The sequence below is a fragment of the Saccostrea cucullata genome, unplaced genomic scaffold (genome assembly GCF_032062105.1).
Source record: "Saccostrea cucullata isolate Sc308-1 unplaced genomic scaffold, CSIRO_AGI_Scuc_v1 ctg166, whole genome shotgun sequence".
In the NCBI taxonomy this organism is placed as follows: Eukaryota; Metazoa; Mollusca; class Bivalvia; order Ostreida; family Ostreidae; genus Saccostrea; species Saccostrea cuccullata.
In genome coordinates, this window is record NW_026927307.1 from 232,699 (window position 1) to 249,591 (window position 16,893).

The following is a 16,893-nucleotide window of genomic DNA, read 5'->3' on the forward strand; positions in this document are numbered from 1 at the left end:
TCCCCCGGGGGTCATGATTCCTATAATTTAGAATTTACACTACCCCAGAACTTCCACTTTTTCTGGCCCAGTGGTTCTTGAGAAGAAGATTTTCAAAGATTTTTCCTATATATTTCTATATAAAACTTTGATTCCCCATTGTCGGGGGTCATTATTTGAACAATTTAGAATCTACATTATAGGATTTTTCCACATAAGTTTCAGCTTTTCTGGCCCAGTGGTTCTTGAGAAGAAATCATGATTTGAACAATTTAGAATCTACACTACACCAGAATGCTTCCACATAAGTTTGCTTTTCTGGCCCTTCTTGAGAAGAAGATTTTCAAAGAATTTTCCTATATAATATATCACACTCATTTTTCTCTAATAATAAAATATGTAGTATTTGCTGGCCATAACAAAAGTAATACCGGTATACTGTTTCCTAAAATAAAATGAAAAAAACTATAAATAATTGTTCATTTAAAGTTTGCTAAAATTGTTATATAGCAAACTTTAAATGAACAATTATTTATATTTTTTACAATACTTTTTTTTTGGCGAAGAAGTAGAGGTAGGTACAAGTATTTGTGTTTTGACAAATAAGAAATTTTAATTAAAATGACAAAAGGACAAATAAGTGTTAAAGTATTCCAGACACTCATCAACGCAATTTACCGCCCCTGCAATCAGTATTGTGCTTTTAACAGATCAATTGAGTTTTACGTCATGAAGGTTCTCTGTAGGTGAAAACTGTCACAGAAACGTCCGCCATTTTAAAATTTTCTGGGTTTTCAAAGTTGTATCCAAACGTCTCCAACCTATCTGTAACTTCTTTTGACACCTGGTGAAAAAAGTAAATTAAGACAATTGTTAAAGGTTTTTACACTGCAAAATATACGATAAGACACATGTTCCAAAATGCTCACCTTTTCATTTTGGCGTTGCTGTTTTTCATCAGATTTTAAAAGAAATTGTTTTTCATGGAAACTTTTGCCTACATACTGTTAAAACATGTCAGTGAATTTTCCGAACACGAAATACCTTAATCGTGTTTGGTGTTGATATTGAGTGAATTTCATTTGCAGTATCTATCGTTGTTCCCCAGACACCCCATCGAGCCCTGGATCCGCCTACAATACTGGATAAAGTGGATCCAAAGTGCACACCTAAAGATATCAAACACAAATACTTTAATGCTGAGAACAAGTAGAGAGAAAAAAAGAACAATTAAAGCTAAAACGCTGTGACAGAATTATTAGAGATAAGTCTCATTCTCTTAAATTATTTACCTGCTTTCATATTTTCAACATTCATATCTGAGCAAATCTTTTGAATTTGATGCACAAAACTCATCAATTGATCTAGATGTCTGTAATCCTTAACATCTTGATTATCCTACAATTATTGAAATTATTTTAAAGTACAATATAACAATCTAATTATTATAAAAATATGTTCCTCGATTCAAGGTCAAATAAAGAATATTATATCATATACACTATATGTGTATATGAATGATTTGTTTATCTTTTTGTTTTAAAACCAGAGTTGTTTTGTGTTTATTGTAATTGACTTGAACACACCAGCTGCAACTGAGGTCCTGTTCAATAAACATGAAAATTAAATGTACCTATTTGGATAGCCTGACTCTTTATGTCAACAATAACAGTTTTTTAAGATTAACAAGAGGCCCACGGGGCTTACAGGTCACCTGAGTATTGTGTTACAACTTTCAAACAATTAAATTTGGTTCGTGTTTTAAACCAGAGGCCATGAAATTCACAATTCACAATTTTGAAAGAGTCACCATTTCTCATCATAAAAATTAACTTAGCATGCTTACTCTATTTACATAATACCCAGAGGTAGATGAAAGTAACAAAGAGAAAATGCACTTCCATTTTATACCAAGTTGTGCACCTCACCCCAAAGGAACCACTGACCCAGGGGCCACAAATTTCAAAATCTTGCAAATTTTATCATAAAATGGTTGATTAATACCAAAGAGCAGATTTCAAAGCATTAATTTATTTTCAGACTATGTACCCCCCCCTCTCTGACCCAGGTGGCATAAAAAACCATTTTGCTAGATGCACCTTTCTTAATCATAGATATATATACTTGGATCATTGGCATTAAACCCAGAAGCAAAGGAAAATATTTTCAAAGAATTACTGTATTTTTACTATATAATCAACAGAGCCCCGCCCTAACAACAGAACCCCTAACCTTGGGGCCATAAAATTCACAATTTTGGAAGAGGCACTCTTGCTCATCATAACTATGTACTTAGCTAGTTTATTTAATACCCAGAAGCAGAGAAAAAGATTTTCAAAGAATAATGCATTTTCACTATATAATCAATAGAGCCCTGCCCTAACACCAGAACCCCTGACCATGGGGCCATAAAATTCTCAATTTTAGAAGAGTCACTCTAGCTCATCATAACGATGTGCTTAGTTAGTTTATTTAATAACCAGAAGCAGAGAAGAAGATTTTCGAAGAATTAATGCATTTTCACTATATGATCAATAGAGCCCCACCCTAACACCAGAACCCTGACCCTGGGTCCGTAAAATTAACAATTTTGGAAGAGGCACTCTTGCTCATCATAACTATGTATTAGCTAGTTTATTTAATACCCAGAAGCAGAGAAGAAGATTTTCAAAGAATAATGCATTTTCACTATATAATCAATAGAGCCCTGCCCTAACACCACCCTAAGAAAAAAATAGTATAGTTAACTATAGTTAACTATAGTTTACTATAGTTAACTATGGTTATAACTTTGACACTTTGAAAACTTTGATTTACTATAGTGATAACTTTGACACTTTGAAAAACTTTGACAGAAACTTTGAAGAACTTTGACGACAACTTTGACACTTTGTAAAACTTTGACACTTTGAAGAACTTTGACGAAAACTTTGACACTTTGAAAAACTTTGACAAAAACTTTGACACTTTGAAAAACTTTGACGAAAACTTTGACACTTTGAAACACTTCGGCGAAAACTTTGACACTTTGAAAAACTTTGGCGAAAACTTTGACACTTTGAAAAACTTTGGCAAAAACTTTGACACTTTGAAAAACTTTGGCAAAAACTTTGGCGAAAACTTTGACAATTTGAAAAACTTTGACACTTTGAAAAACTTTGGTGAAAACTTTGACACTTTGAAAAACTTTGATGAAAACTTTGACACTTTGATTTACTATAGTTAACTATAGTATTTTTTTGTTAGGGATGATGAAACTTTATTCCGTGATGACACTAAATTATCGAAAACTTTGACACTTTGAAAAACTTTATCGAAAACATTGATACTTTGAAAAACTTTGGCGAAAACTTTGACACTTTGAAAAACTTTGGCGAAAACTTTGACACTTTGAAAAACTTTGGCGAAAACTTTAACACTTTGAAAAACTTTGGCGAAAACTTTGACACTTTGAAAAACTTTGGCGAAAACTTTGACACTTTGAAAAACTTTGGAGAAAACTTTGACACTTTGAAAAACTTCGGCGAAAACTTTGACACTTTGATGAAAACTTTGATGAAAACTTTGACACTTTGATTTACTATAGTTAACTATTGTTAACTATAGTATTTTTTTGTTAGGGCAGAACCCCTGACCCTGGGGCCATAAAATTCTCAATTTTAGAAGAGTCGCTCTAGCTCATCATAACGATGTACTTAGTTAGTTTATTTAATAACCAGAAGCAGAGAAGAAGATTTTCGAAGAATTAATGCATTTTCACTATATGATCAATAGAGCCCCATCCTAACACCAGAACCCTGACCCTGGGTTCATAAAGTTCACAATTTTAGAGGAGGCACACTTGTTCATCATAACTATGTGCTTATTTAGTTTATTTAATACCCAGAAGCAGAGAAGAAGTTTTTCAAAGAATAAATGCATTTTCACTATATAATCAATAGAGCCCCATCCAAACACCAGAACCCCTGACCCTGGGGCCATAAAATTAACAAATCTTGAAGAGGCACTCTTGCTCATCATAACTATGTTCTTAGTTAGTTTATTTATTACCCAGATGCAGAGAAGAAGATTTTCAAAGAAATAATGCATTTTCACTACATAATCTATATAGCCCCGCCCTAGCACTAGAACCCCTGACCCTGGGGCCATGAATTTCACAATTTTGGTAGAGGACTCAATGCTCATTACATTCATGCCAACAGTTTGCCTGCTTAATGTCCAGGAGTAAAGAAGATTTTAAAGATTGCAATAATTTTAGTGGTTTTGGCCCCACCCTCAGGCCCGGGGGGGGGGGGGGGGAGGGACAATGCAATTCATAATTTTTGTTCCCTTTCACCCATAGATGCTGTATACCAAATTGGTTGAAATTGGTTTAGTGGTTTTAGAGAAGAAGCTGAAAATGTTCAAATGTTAACACACGACACACGACGCACGACGACGAACGAAAACGGATAGCAATAGGTAATCTGAGTTACTCAGGTTACCTAAAAATTCTTTAACCTCCAGCGTCATAATTTACTTAGTGTATATTCATGTTGATAGAGAAATGGTGTAAAATTGCTTTGCTGAAAAGCTATACTGAATTAAATTACTGGTACATTCATACAAGAGTCAGTAGTATTCAGTCGAAGTGATTTCCTGATACTTCTTGTGAAGCATTTCAGAACGCCTTCATTAATCATATACGGCAGTTGCTTTGAACATTATCAGATAAATAATTGATATCATAATGACGATTTGTTTTATTTTATACAGGAAAACACACCTGAGCACCGTAACACACTCCACTGATAAAGGTGTGTGACGTCACAGACGAGGATACCCGGTACACCATGTTATACGAGAACTGTAGCATCTGCAAAATCGATAAAAAGTAATTAAACTGACACAGCCTTGAAAAATGATACTAAATGATTGTAATTAGTAGAAACCTTTTATAGAAAGGGCAAACCTTTTATCTACTAGCAAAATACTGATTGATAGAAAAAATAACGAAAGATCAAGGGTAAAATAATTCTAACAAGAGTACATTTAATCATTTACAGGAATGTGCTTTGAGGAATGGAGAAAATGTCGGGATATTACTTAGTGAATGTAAATAATTACTCGATTTAACGTATGCTCATTGATACAAGTATCTTAAAGTCAAATAATTTCAAAGAATAGACTAATTATTCTAAAATTTTGCTTATAGGAACTAAATAGCAACTTTGATCTACTATCCAATATAACACTTTTCCTTCATGGTCTTTATTTTGAATTAAATAATGCTAAAAAAAAAGGTGGATTTACACTAAATGCTAAAGATCTAATTCAGTTTCTATTTCTATTTGCTTTATTTTGTTCTTATTTCAAGCAAAATCTTGTCAAACCGATTTCACCCATACGACATAAGAGTAAACTTTTGAAATAAAAATAATTTTCATCCAAATGAGGACTCCATCACTTCTACTCAGTTAAACATAGTTCAATAACTTGTGAAAATTAAGAAATGGTCTTGTCACTAAAAACATGGAACCAGCACCTTGTCCATTTTTTCAACAATCTGTAATATTTTGTCATCGATTTCAGATGTTTCATTGTCCGGATCTTCAGCGTCGTCATCGGACGACAACGAAAGAACAGCAACACCGACATCATTGACTGTTCCCTCAAACACGCTCTATACAGAGAAACGAAACAGTGACATACATATGTATGGAGAATATACATACCTAGATTTGACATAGTCATTTAGTCGGAAAGATTTTAAATTACGTTCATATACCAGGCATATTCTAAAATGAATCAAACTTTAAAAATACATTTAACAAATTATAATTTTTTTGACACTTTAACCCACAATAAAATATATAATATGTATCTAATATATGTATCGTGCTCAGCAACGAATAAGAATGTGATCTGCAGGTCCTGAGACCTAATATTCCAGTATATTTAACCTTCACAATTTTCAGGTTTAGCAGTATGTTTATAACTATTTCCTTTTTAAAACACATGCATATTTTACCTTATGATGGTCAATAAAGCTAAGAAAGGCGGTAGCTACTTCAAATGGAAACGAGTCTAGCACCAGTAACCTGTATTTCTGCTTGCAGTCTAAAAGCTGTTGGTTTTTACGTCTATTTCTGAACGTTAAAGCCACCAGTCCGCTAGAAAGGCTAGAGATCTACAACGAAGGCATCCAATTAATGCAGACATCCAAATAATTTCTTTACGGGGAACCGAAATTGAACTTATTGGCTTCGGTTGTCTCCTATTCAAAATCGGTCCAGTCAGGTCTTGAAGTGACCCTGTAGTGAGTGTTAATAGTGACAAATTAAGCAAAGTTTCGTACAAAATTGTTTCAAATTAAAGACACGTGAAGAAAGCAGTAAGAACATTATCCAAGATTGCAACTTAGAAGAAGCAACCTTGCTGATATAACCATATACTTTAGTTAGTATGCTTATCGATAATACCTAGGAACAGAAAAAAAAGTTTAGAAGAATCTTATATAGATGCATTTAATCTGATCAATAGTTTTTCTGCTTTACACCACAATTCTCTTCTCCATGGTCATATATATCACAATTTTGGAAGAGGCAACCTTGATCTTCAAAATCATGCAATTGGTTCTTTGCTCAAAGAGGTTATTGTATTATACGAAAATAAAATTTTCAGATTCGTGAGAAAAGCATCACTGATATGTATCAATTGATATTAATTTAACCGTTTAAAAGCTTAATTCTATTTCAGAAGATTTAACAGGTTTTTGGATGCATAAAACTCAAGTCAGTAATCTAAATCATTATATGGGCTAACCAAAATTTCATCAATTTTATTAAATTGGTACGAATATTAGTTTTTTTTAAAGTATGCTTCGTATATTTAATCTTTTCTTACTTACACATATGGTAAATTAAGAATATAAAGATACAAAATTATTTAAAAACGAAAACTTTTGACCATCTAAAACACTTTTTTTCTGCTAAAATTTGAAATCAAAACCATGAAAGATATATTTGTTTGGAAAATCATATTTATTTGATATACATGTATGTTTGTAGATTGCAATCCTTAATTATCAATATCAGTAACAAAATCATAGGCTAGAAAAAATTAATTTTTGAATTAAACAAGTCTTACCAGCCTTTGAAAAGTTAACGTTTATTCAAAGAGAATTGTGCAGATATTAGTATAAAAAAGTTTTATCTCTTTTATGGTCAAACTTTTAGCAACCATTTTGTATCTTGATACAACTATTTCACTATATATGAAAAATCTCAAAATAACTAATATAATTCCCCTAAAAAAGAAAGAAAAATAAAAAAAATCAACCAAAATCTTTTTAAAACACTTTTGGAAAACAGGCTTATGTTTATTATTATTCCCTGCTTAAATCTCTTTTTTTCCAGAATGAAAGCGTTGAAATCAAAACCTTGAAAGATATTCTTTGGAAAATCATATTTATTTGATATATGAAAGTTTTTGAATTTTAAAAATAATTAAATATTTTAGAAGTCGTGCAATCCTTAATTATCTTAAAAATATCAGTTCATTCAAAAACAAAATTAGCTCTTTTTATATCTTTTTTTGTCTTTTAACAAAAAATTATCATTTTTGCACTTTTAAAACTATTTCAAACATTTTAGTATCCCTTAAAATTGACCTATTAAAAGTTATTGCCTTTGCAAAAAAAGTTAAACGTTTATGTTTTTTCCAAAGAGAAAATATTTGGTGACCCCTTCAGAAAATCTTTATTGTACAAATAATTAAAAATTTTCAAAATGAGAAGTCGTAAAGACATGGGACTAAAAAAAACCTTTGCTCATAAAATTTTTATCTCTTCAAAAATTATGCTCTTTTTATATCTTTTTTGTCTTTTAACATAAATGTCTTTGCATCAGCAACCATTTTGATTTCATTCTTGTCTTAAGATTGACCCTATTAAAAGTTATTGCCCCTTTTGCGAAAAACCTTGTAATTGCTACTATATATGAAAAAATACTTTAGGCACAACTTTCTAAATAACTAATACAATTCTCTTTGAAACCTTAAACTTTAAAAATAAAGAAAAATTTAAAAAATCAATTTTTTTCCTTCAAAACCTTTTAAAGAGATAAATATTACATGAAATTTTAATGTGGTTGAATCATATTGCTTAATTCATAATTTTAAAAAATCTATGGCAGCGGTGGGATTCGAACCCACGCCTCAATGAGACTGGTGCCTAAAACCAGCGCCTTAGACCGCTCGGCCACGCTACCTTATATCACTCAAAAAATTAATTACATTTCATAAAAGATAGGCAACAAAACACTATATTTAAATAAAAAGAGATCATAGATTAATATTTTAAAAGGTAATTAAAATTCCTACTTATATAGGTCGACAAAATCTACCTGACAATTAAGGTTATTCTGTTCTGAAAATCAGGCATTGAGTAATTGAAAATGCTCACAAAGATGTCTCTAAATTCTGAAATTAAAATGCACTATATTAAATTTAATCAATGTGAAAAAGAGAATCAGGAAATGTTTCATAACTATTTTTCAAAATCAATAAATACATTTTAGAATAAATATTTTAAAAGGTAATTAAAACTTCCATTGTTTCATAATACATAGTGTATATAAAGAATACACTGTAAATCACTTCTAATTTCAAATCATGCACATAAACAAATAGGCTAGATTAAAAGAAATTTGATTTTTTTTAAAATACAAGTTTTTCTTTATTTTATGAGGTAGAAATGAACTTTTTAAATCCATTCAAAATAAAGAACATTGAATCATACGTGGAGGCATAAAATGAAAATTGTTCATGAAAAAATTTCACTTTCAAGCAACTTTTTGAATTAAATTATAAATTAAACAGTTATCCTTCCTGGCTGAGGATCGTATATCCTTAATCTTAAGTCTTATCATTCCATCTTGAGTAAACATTAATTTAAAAAAAAACAGTTTATTAATTTTCTCACAAAATTTCAAACAGGTAATAGAGGATATAAATTGAAGGATTTATTCAAATATCTTTGCATAGTTTTCTTTTATATTTTTTCAAAGTTAAAAAGTGCGGTGATGTTTAACTTATTTAAAAAAAATTCATCATTTTTTGTGAACATGGAATCGGAGAGTCTATATACTTGTATGTATACTCCAATTATAGAAAATTCTCTGATGAAATACACGTGTGTTAGTTAAAAGAGAGACGATGTTCAGATGAAGATTAGATATGAAGAAACTTAATAGTTAGGCTAGCAGAAAAAGAGAATTCCATTCCCTTAAAGATAACTCGGCGTTAATTAATTTGGATTGGAGATTTAATGCGAAGTGTAATCAATACTATACAATTATTTTGAATGACCATAAATAAAAAAAATAATTGGAGAATAAATCATAAATCTTTAGCTTGAAATAACCAAGAAGACTAATTAATAAAAATTCCAAGTGAAAATACCAGATAAAAGGACTAATTTTTTATTAAAAGGGATTGCAAAGAGATTTCAGATGTGAAATTTTTTAAAAGCCTTAGAGATTTAATAATAATTCAGACAATATCGATATGTTGTAAATGAGTCATATTATACCTGTATATTGAGAAGGAGAACACAGACACAAATTCCGCCGAAGTGTACTGTCAGGTCGTCCTTTGGTACCGAGGATCTGTAATCAAACATTGTCACGTGACTTATTCACAGTTTTTTGGGTTTTTTTTTTTTTTTACACTTGACATTTTTTTTAAATTGGGGAATAGCACACATGGCAGCTTGTTAAATTTTCTGAAAGTGTATATTAATTATAATTCATTTATAATACAATGTATGTCATGGAAGAGGTCGGATCCAGATTTTAGATGTTTCTCGAGACAAGGCCAAAATCATAAACCCAAACCTCTAAATACTTTAAAAATGTTGTATTTTAAAGGTACCCTAGCAAAAATTATGTAGTTAACTAATAATTTACTTTGGTTAACTGTGGTTAACTTTAGTAAATCAAAGTTTTCAAAGTTATCACTATAGTAAATCAAAATTTTCACCATAGTAAATCAAAGTTAACATTATAGTAAATCAAAGTTAACATTATAGTAAATCAAAGTTATCACTATAGTAAATCAAAGTTTTCATACATTGTAGTGATCACTTTAGTTACTCGTAATCAAAGTGTAAAAGGTATCAATATAGTAAATCAAAGTTTTACTATAGTTAACTATAGAAGGTATAGTAAGTTTTTGTTAGGGAAGCACCTGGAGATATAATTTGTTCAATATGGATACGGCATGTCAATCAAACAAACACATACATCAGAATAAAGGTACAGACAGGAACTCACCCCGGATAATCAAAAAACCAATCAGAATAAAGGTAAAGACAGGAACTCACCCCGGATAATCAAAAAACCAATCAGAATAAAGGTAAAGACAGGAACTCACCCCGGATAATCAAAAAACCAATCAGAGAAGGAGGGAAAAATACTGAAATTTATCAGATAGTGCAGTGCCGCAATAATCGTGATAAAACAAAGCTTGCTGGCCAGTCCGATCACACTGCAGGTGGACAGGGCGACCAACAGGATACTGGCCGCTACAGTAAGAAAGGACGGAAATGAGCACACGTCATCACTGAGCTGAGAATTGGCGGGAGTCGTTGTGTCGTTGTTTGATAAAAAAGCTGTTTTACAATCTACCTGGAAAGAAATAAAGGACGGAGATACAAGTAAAGTGGAATGAAAAACATTTCAAGTTAATGCTTGATTTTACCGAAACAACAAAAAAAATATATTATCAAGAATTATAAACATACCAGTAATATCACAGTTGAGCAAATAAAGGAAGCAACCACTCCAATCAAGAACAAGTGACCAAATATCAAAGTTAGAATGGACTTGTGATGCTGGAATAATGAAACAAACAAGTGACCAAATATCAAAGTAAGAATGGATTTGTGATGCTGGAATAATAAAGTAAATACAAGTGACCAAATATCAAAGTTAGAATGGACTTTTGATACGAAGGATATATAGATAACGAACAGTATTCAATCTCAAAGCCCATAAAACAATACAAAATAAGAGCAGAGCAAACACGGACCCCCTAAATATCAGAGATGGGATCAGGTGCCATGGAGGAGTGAGCATCCCCTGCCGACCGGTCACACCCGCCGTGTGCTCCTTGTCATGATCAGGAAATAACGGAAAAAATCCGTTGTCAATTCAGTGTATAAATAATGGACTAACAATTGGTATGAAAAACGTCAGTCAGCATTTGACTCAATGATAAATTGTATTTGCTGACAAGGTCATTGTATCGACCATAGAACTTACGAAATGATGACTTTAAACGAGACTGCTGATATTCTTGTTTCATCAACTTGCTTGTCAATAATTTACCTCGTTTCAGAAATTGTTCATACGTAGAGCATGCTCTTGCTTATCGAATCAACTGAGATATATATACTCTGTATGCAGGTGATGAAGGTATATTGCTGCATAAGTAAGGAGAAGTTGACGATAGAAAAGTTAAAGTCATCACGTTTATCATATAGTTTGGTTGTTAGATTACCATTAGCGTCTTTTTCAAGTAAAATATCCAAGTATGAAACAGAAGTGTCAGACTCTGTGGTATCTTTCATCTCAAGCTCACCAGGATATATCGTATCGACTTAGGAATGGAAATTACCATTGTTAATTGATAATACGTCGTCGATATATCTAAATGTCGAGTTGAAGGCCACAGCAAGTGTTTTCTTCTTTTCACGCATAAGATTTTGCATAAATTCTGCTTCATATGAATATAAAAATAAGTCTGCCAATAACGGAACGCAGTTTTTAAATTAAACTAAAAATGTTCCTTTCGAACGAAAAAAAAAACGAGAAAGGCGTTAAAATGTCAAAGAGGGTTAAACGGCATTTGATTCTGAATAAATGAATAAACACATATCCCAATCACCCCCAGAAGTCGAAGTGCTGAAATTCCCAGAAAAAATAAAGGAATGGGAGTTTTCTGGTAATATGCACATCTACACATTGTGTCCTAAATATCTGCAAAGTTTGACGAAATTGTGTGCAGCTTTTATGAGGAGTTGTACTGACAAACTGTTCATCTCTATATTCAAGATAGCCAAAAATATAAGTTTAAAAGTGCGGAAATTCCCAGAAAAAATAAAGGAGTCGGATTTTTCTGGTAATATGCACATCTACACATTATGTTCTAAATATCTGCAAAGTTTGACGAAATTGTGTGAAGCGGTTTATGAGTAGTTGTGCTGACAAACTGTTCATCTCTATATTAAAGTTATGGCCAAAAATCTAAGTTTAAAAATGCGGAAATGCCCAGAAAAAATTAAGGAATCGGAATTTCCTGGTAATATGCACATCTACACATTGTGTCCTAAATATCTGCAAAGTTGGACGAAATTGTGTGCAGTAGATTATGTGGAGTTGCGCTGACCAAAAAACAGGACTGACTGACCGACACTGTGACTGATTGACTGACGGACGGGTCAAAAGCATTATACCTCACGCAACTTGTTGCGTAGGATATAATAACACAGAAACCCGTGGTCCGAATATCAAAATCTAAAGTAAATAAATTCAATTTCCATTTTGTATTAAATGGGGTAACTACTACATTCTAAAACAGAAATGTATAACAACTATAAGTTGTAAAAGAATTGTTAAATTTAAGACATACTTGACAAATGTACACGTATACAGCCTTAAAAATACATTTTCCGGTTGATATGAAAAACTGTCGTTAAAAAATACAACATTTGCAAAGTTATAAATTTTGTTCTAATTTTTTTTAATTCCAGTAGTTGAAAATCTTACCTCTATTTTACTAATGACGAAATTAAAGGGGATAAAACTCAGAAGAAACAGTACTGAAATGGCTAGAAGTATGAAGTCTGAGGATGAACTGAAAAAAAGTGACACATTACACAGCTCCAGCTAATAGTGAAAGATTAATCACAACTGGTACAGGTTGAACTTATTGAATTCTGACTAGAAGCAAAAACATTTCTTTAAAAATGCTGCAGTGTGTTTCAATTTTAAGCAAGATTTTCTTACTTTCTCAGAAAATGTCATGTTTAGAATCATGTTTAGAAATTTTACCCTAACCAAATGTTATTTCATGTATATAAATTATTTTTACATGATATAATTAAAATTAAAATAAGCAATCTTCATAAAAATTAAAAATACTAAAATTCTTAGAATAACGGAACTTCTAAGAATTTATAAAGTTTCCTGTCAGACAGGTCAAAGCAACAAAGGATGCTCATATTTCCATGAATATTTACACATTGTTATGTACATATGTATATATATTTTGAAAACAAAAAAGAAACACGATTTGTATTGAAGATATGTCGAGTTTTTTATGGGGTGTAACTGACTTACATGTTAGAGATGACAGCGTTGATGTAAAAGTTAGTGAGAATAAAGCCGACACAGAGGCAAATATAGGCCACACTCAGACCTTCCTTTTTTCTGTCACATACGTGTTTAATGGAGTTCTGGTAAAAAGTCTGCATACTGGATCGCTTCCTGCAAAAATGTTGTTTTTTTGTTTAAATTTGATTTTATGTTATCACACTAAAACAAAATAAATGTAATGAAATAAGGAAACAACGAACAGCACCCAAGCCCAAAAGTCCATTAAACAATACAAATCAGATGCAGAGCAATCATGGACCTCTAAAACATCAGAAGTGGGATCAGGTGCCATTGAGGAGTGAGCATCCCCTGCCCACCGGTCACACCTGCCGCGTGCTCCTTGTCAAGACGAGAAATCCGTTGACAATTCCGTGTGTACATGTATATAATGGCCTAACAATTAATATAAAAAACGACAGTCAGCATTTGACTTAATGACAAATTGTATTTGTTTACGAGGTCATTGTATAGCCCATAAAACTCAGGTGACTTAAGATGAGATTGCTGATATTCTTGTTTCATAAACTAATTTGTCAATAAACCTCGTCTTGGAAATACTTCATACTCCGATCATGCTCTTGTGCAACGAATTAACTGAGAGATATGAACCCCGTACGCAGGTGATAAGGGTATTGAAACGGAAATTGGTTTTTGTGATTTAGTTTCGTATAAAACGTTAGACCTATGTTTTCGTCTAATTTCTTAAACACTAAAAAATATTAATTTTACAATCATTTAAGTAGTTTGTAACTGTCTATGTACTGGGACTGCACTGAGGTAATACATGCCGTGTTACAGAATCTCAGGATACCTCTCTGGTGACAAGCTTATTGAGGCTTGACTGTCTATTCTCTTGAACTTGTGATAAGACCTGAATAAGGCAAACAGTTTCGGGGAATGGGCAGTGAGTGGTCACCAATATTAGCTAATACGTAAGACGTGTATAAGACAGCAGGCTGATGGAGAGAGAGGTGGCATACCACAGAAGTGGGCGAAGTGCCAAGATGCAGCAGTACATTTAGAGTGGCAGGACCAGAGAAATTCATCGCGGAAGACACCCGTCGACCACAGTAAGTGGTTGTCCAATCAAGAAGAAACCCATTGTATTTGTACATATTTGATTATAATTCTATTTGGTCAACAAAAACCTGAGTTAACCCTAACAAAAAAATACCATAGTAAACTATAGTTAACTATAGTTTACTATAGTTAACTATAGTACCAAAGTTAAAACTTTGGAACTTTGATTTACTATGGTGAAAACTTTGGAACTTTGATTAACTATGGCGAAAACTTTGGAACTTTGAGTTACTATAGTAATAACTTTGGAACTTTGATTTACTATAGTAAAAACTTTGGAACTTTGATTTACTATTGGAATAACTTTGGAACTTTGATTTACTATGGCGAAAACTTTGGAACTTTGATTTACTATGGTGAAAACTTTGGAACTTTGATTTACTATGGCGAAAACTTTGGAACTTTGAATAACTATGTTATAAACTTCGATTTACTATGGCGAAAACTCTGGAGATTTTATTAAGTACCATAAAACCGTTGGAATTTTGATTTTTCTTCCCATTCAGTACATTTTATGAAATTTACAGAATAAGATTCATTAAAGTTTCAGAGAACGTTTTAAAAGCCCGACCTGTCCCCTAAAAGAACAAAGTACAAGAAATGAGTTTTAACGTAAAATTTGTCTCATGAACAGATAAATAAGCAATATATATTATTATTAATGGAGAAAAATATATAACATCATTTAGAATCAAAATGTTTGCTTCCTTAATTTCAGATAACATTTTTTTACTTTTGAATGTAAATATTGCATTTAAATAAATTACTTTGCCTATTTAAATTAAGATGAACAACAAAACCAGCCTAAAAACCAATACCATCCCCTTTAAACAGACTAATCATAAAAAAAAACATAATAAAACAAAATACAAACTTTAATACTTTGATTTACTATAGTAAAAACTTTGGAACTTTGATTTACTATTGGAATAACTTTGGAACTTTGATTTACTATGGCAAAAACTTTGGAACTTTGATTTACTACATTGAAAACTTTGGAACTTTGATTTACTAAGGTGAAAACTTTGGAACTTTGATTTGCTATGGTGAAAACTTTGGAACTTTGATTTACTATAGTTATAACTTTGGAACTTTGATTTACTATAGTAATAACTCTGGAACTTTGATTTACTATCGGAAAACTTTGGAACTTTCATTTACTATAGTAAACTATAGTTTACTATAGTATTTTTTGTTAGGGTTAACAGGTTAACGAACCTAAGTGTAACGCCTCGGTGATACAAACCATATCATCAAATACCAAGCTCGGCCGCGTTACACGTTACATTATATTGCTGCCCAAGTAAGGGAAGTTGACGATAGAAAAGTTAAAGTAATCTTGTTTATCATAAGGTTGGTTGTTAGATTACCAGTAACGTCTTTTTCAAGTAAACTATCCAAATATGAAACAGATGTGTCAGACTCTATAGTATCTTTTATCTCAAGCTCACCAGGATATATCGCTTTTATTTTACTGAAATGTAAATTAAATTCATCGACTGCATATCGATCGATTTTGGAAATAGTTGATAATTTATAGTGGAGAAAAATGGAGAACTTAATTAAACTAAAGCAAACTTTAATTTACAGGATTTAAAAAAAATCCGTTTTCTTTAATGATTTCAATTTTCAACGTTTGCAATGAACAAACGACTCTGTGGGTTATCTAGATGAAAGTTGAAGATAAGATAATTTTTTTTGCTTGTAAATTCCGTTGAAACAATGCAAATGGTGCACAGAAAAAGCCGACTTTCAGGAATTTCAACAAACAAACTTGTTTAAAGTCATCATTTAGCAATTTCTATGGTCGCTATGAACACCCTTTCTTCAATTACAATCTATCATTAAACGTTTTTCAATAAACAAGTAAATTGTTACATCATTTTTATCTCCCTGAGTTGTTTACGGATTTCTCCGTTTTCTCGGTCAAGACAAGGAGTATATGACAGGTGTGACTTGTCAACAGGGCATGCTTACTCCCTGATATGACAGGTGCGACTTGTCAATAGGGCATGCTTACTCCCTGATCCCACCTTTGATGTTCTTAGAAGTCCACGTTTGCTCTTCTTCCGATCTGTATTGTTTCAGTAAACTTTTGAGTTTGAGTACTATTTGTGATCTTAAAGAAAAGATTTGTAGCCCCACTGATGCTTTTGTCTATTTTTGTGTAGGCTATTATGACAAACTTTTGATGTGCATTTTGTGATTTGATTTCAAATAACCACCAACCTTTTCAATTCTCTGATTTTTATGCTCCTATCTCGTAGCTTTTGGACATCCTCTTCTAGTCGCTAAAATATTTTTAACTAAATTTATAAAATTCAAACAAACTTTTCTGATAAAAATATTCATAAGGATAAACTTGAGTAAAATTCTGTCAAAATACAATTTTTTCATAAACAATCCTTGAATCAAG

General features: G+C 31.8%; 1 protein-coding gene and 1 non-coding gene across 2 annotated transcripts in view; both read right to left on the minus strand.

The window, feature by feature from the left end:
- Nucleotides 1-548: 548 nt before the first annotated feature.
- The window catches only part of LOC134274023 (adenylate cyclase type 6-like), a 34,690-nt gene continuing 18,345 nt past the window's right edge, over nt 549-16,893 (minus strand). Inside the window, exons 9-20 of the mRNA XM_062756247.1 lie at nt 16,707-16,768; nt 13,362-13,508; nt 12,789-12,876; nt 10,763-10,852; nt 10,393-10,646; nt 9,551-9,626; nt 5,990-6,148; nt 5,504-5,641; nt 4,745-4,834; nt 1,272-1,377; nt 1,024-1,148; nt 549-823 (exon numbers count right to left, since the gene is read on the minus strand). Coding sequence (XP_062612231.1) covers nt 707-823; nt 1,024-1,148; nt 1,272-1,377; nt 4,745-4,834; nt 5,504-5,641; nt 5,990-6,148; nt 9,551-9,626; nt 10,393-10,646; nt 10,763-10,852; nt 12,789-12,876; nt 13,362-13,508; nt 16,707-16,768 — 1,452 coding nt within the window. The 3' untranslated portion in view covers nt 549-706. The remainder of the gene's footprint in view (nt 824-1,023; nt 1,149-1,271; nt 1,378-4,744; nt 4,835-5,503; nt 5,642-5,989; nt 6,149-9,550; nt 9,627-10,392; nt 10,647-10,762; nt 10,853-12,788; nt 12,877-13,361; nt 13,509-16,706; nt 16,769-16,893) is intronic.
- On the minus strand, nt 8,148-8,228 carry Trnal-uag (transfer RNA leucine (anticodon UAG)). Its single transcript has one exon. It is a non-coding gene; the product is annotated as a tRNA-Leu (tRNA).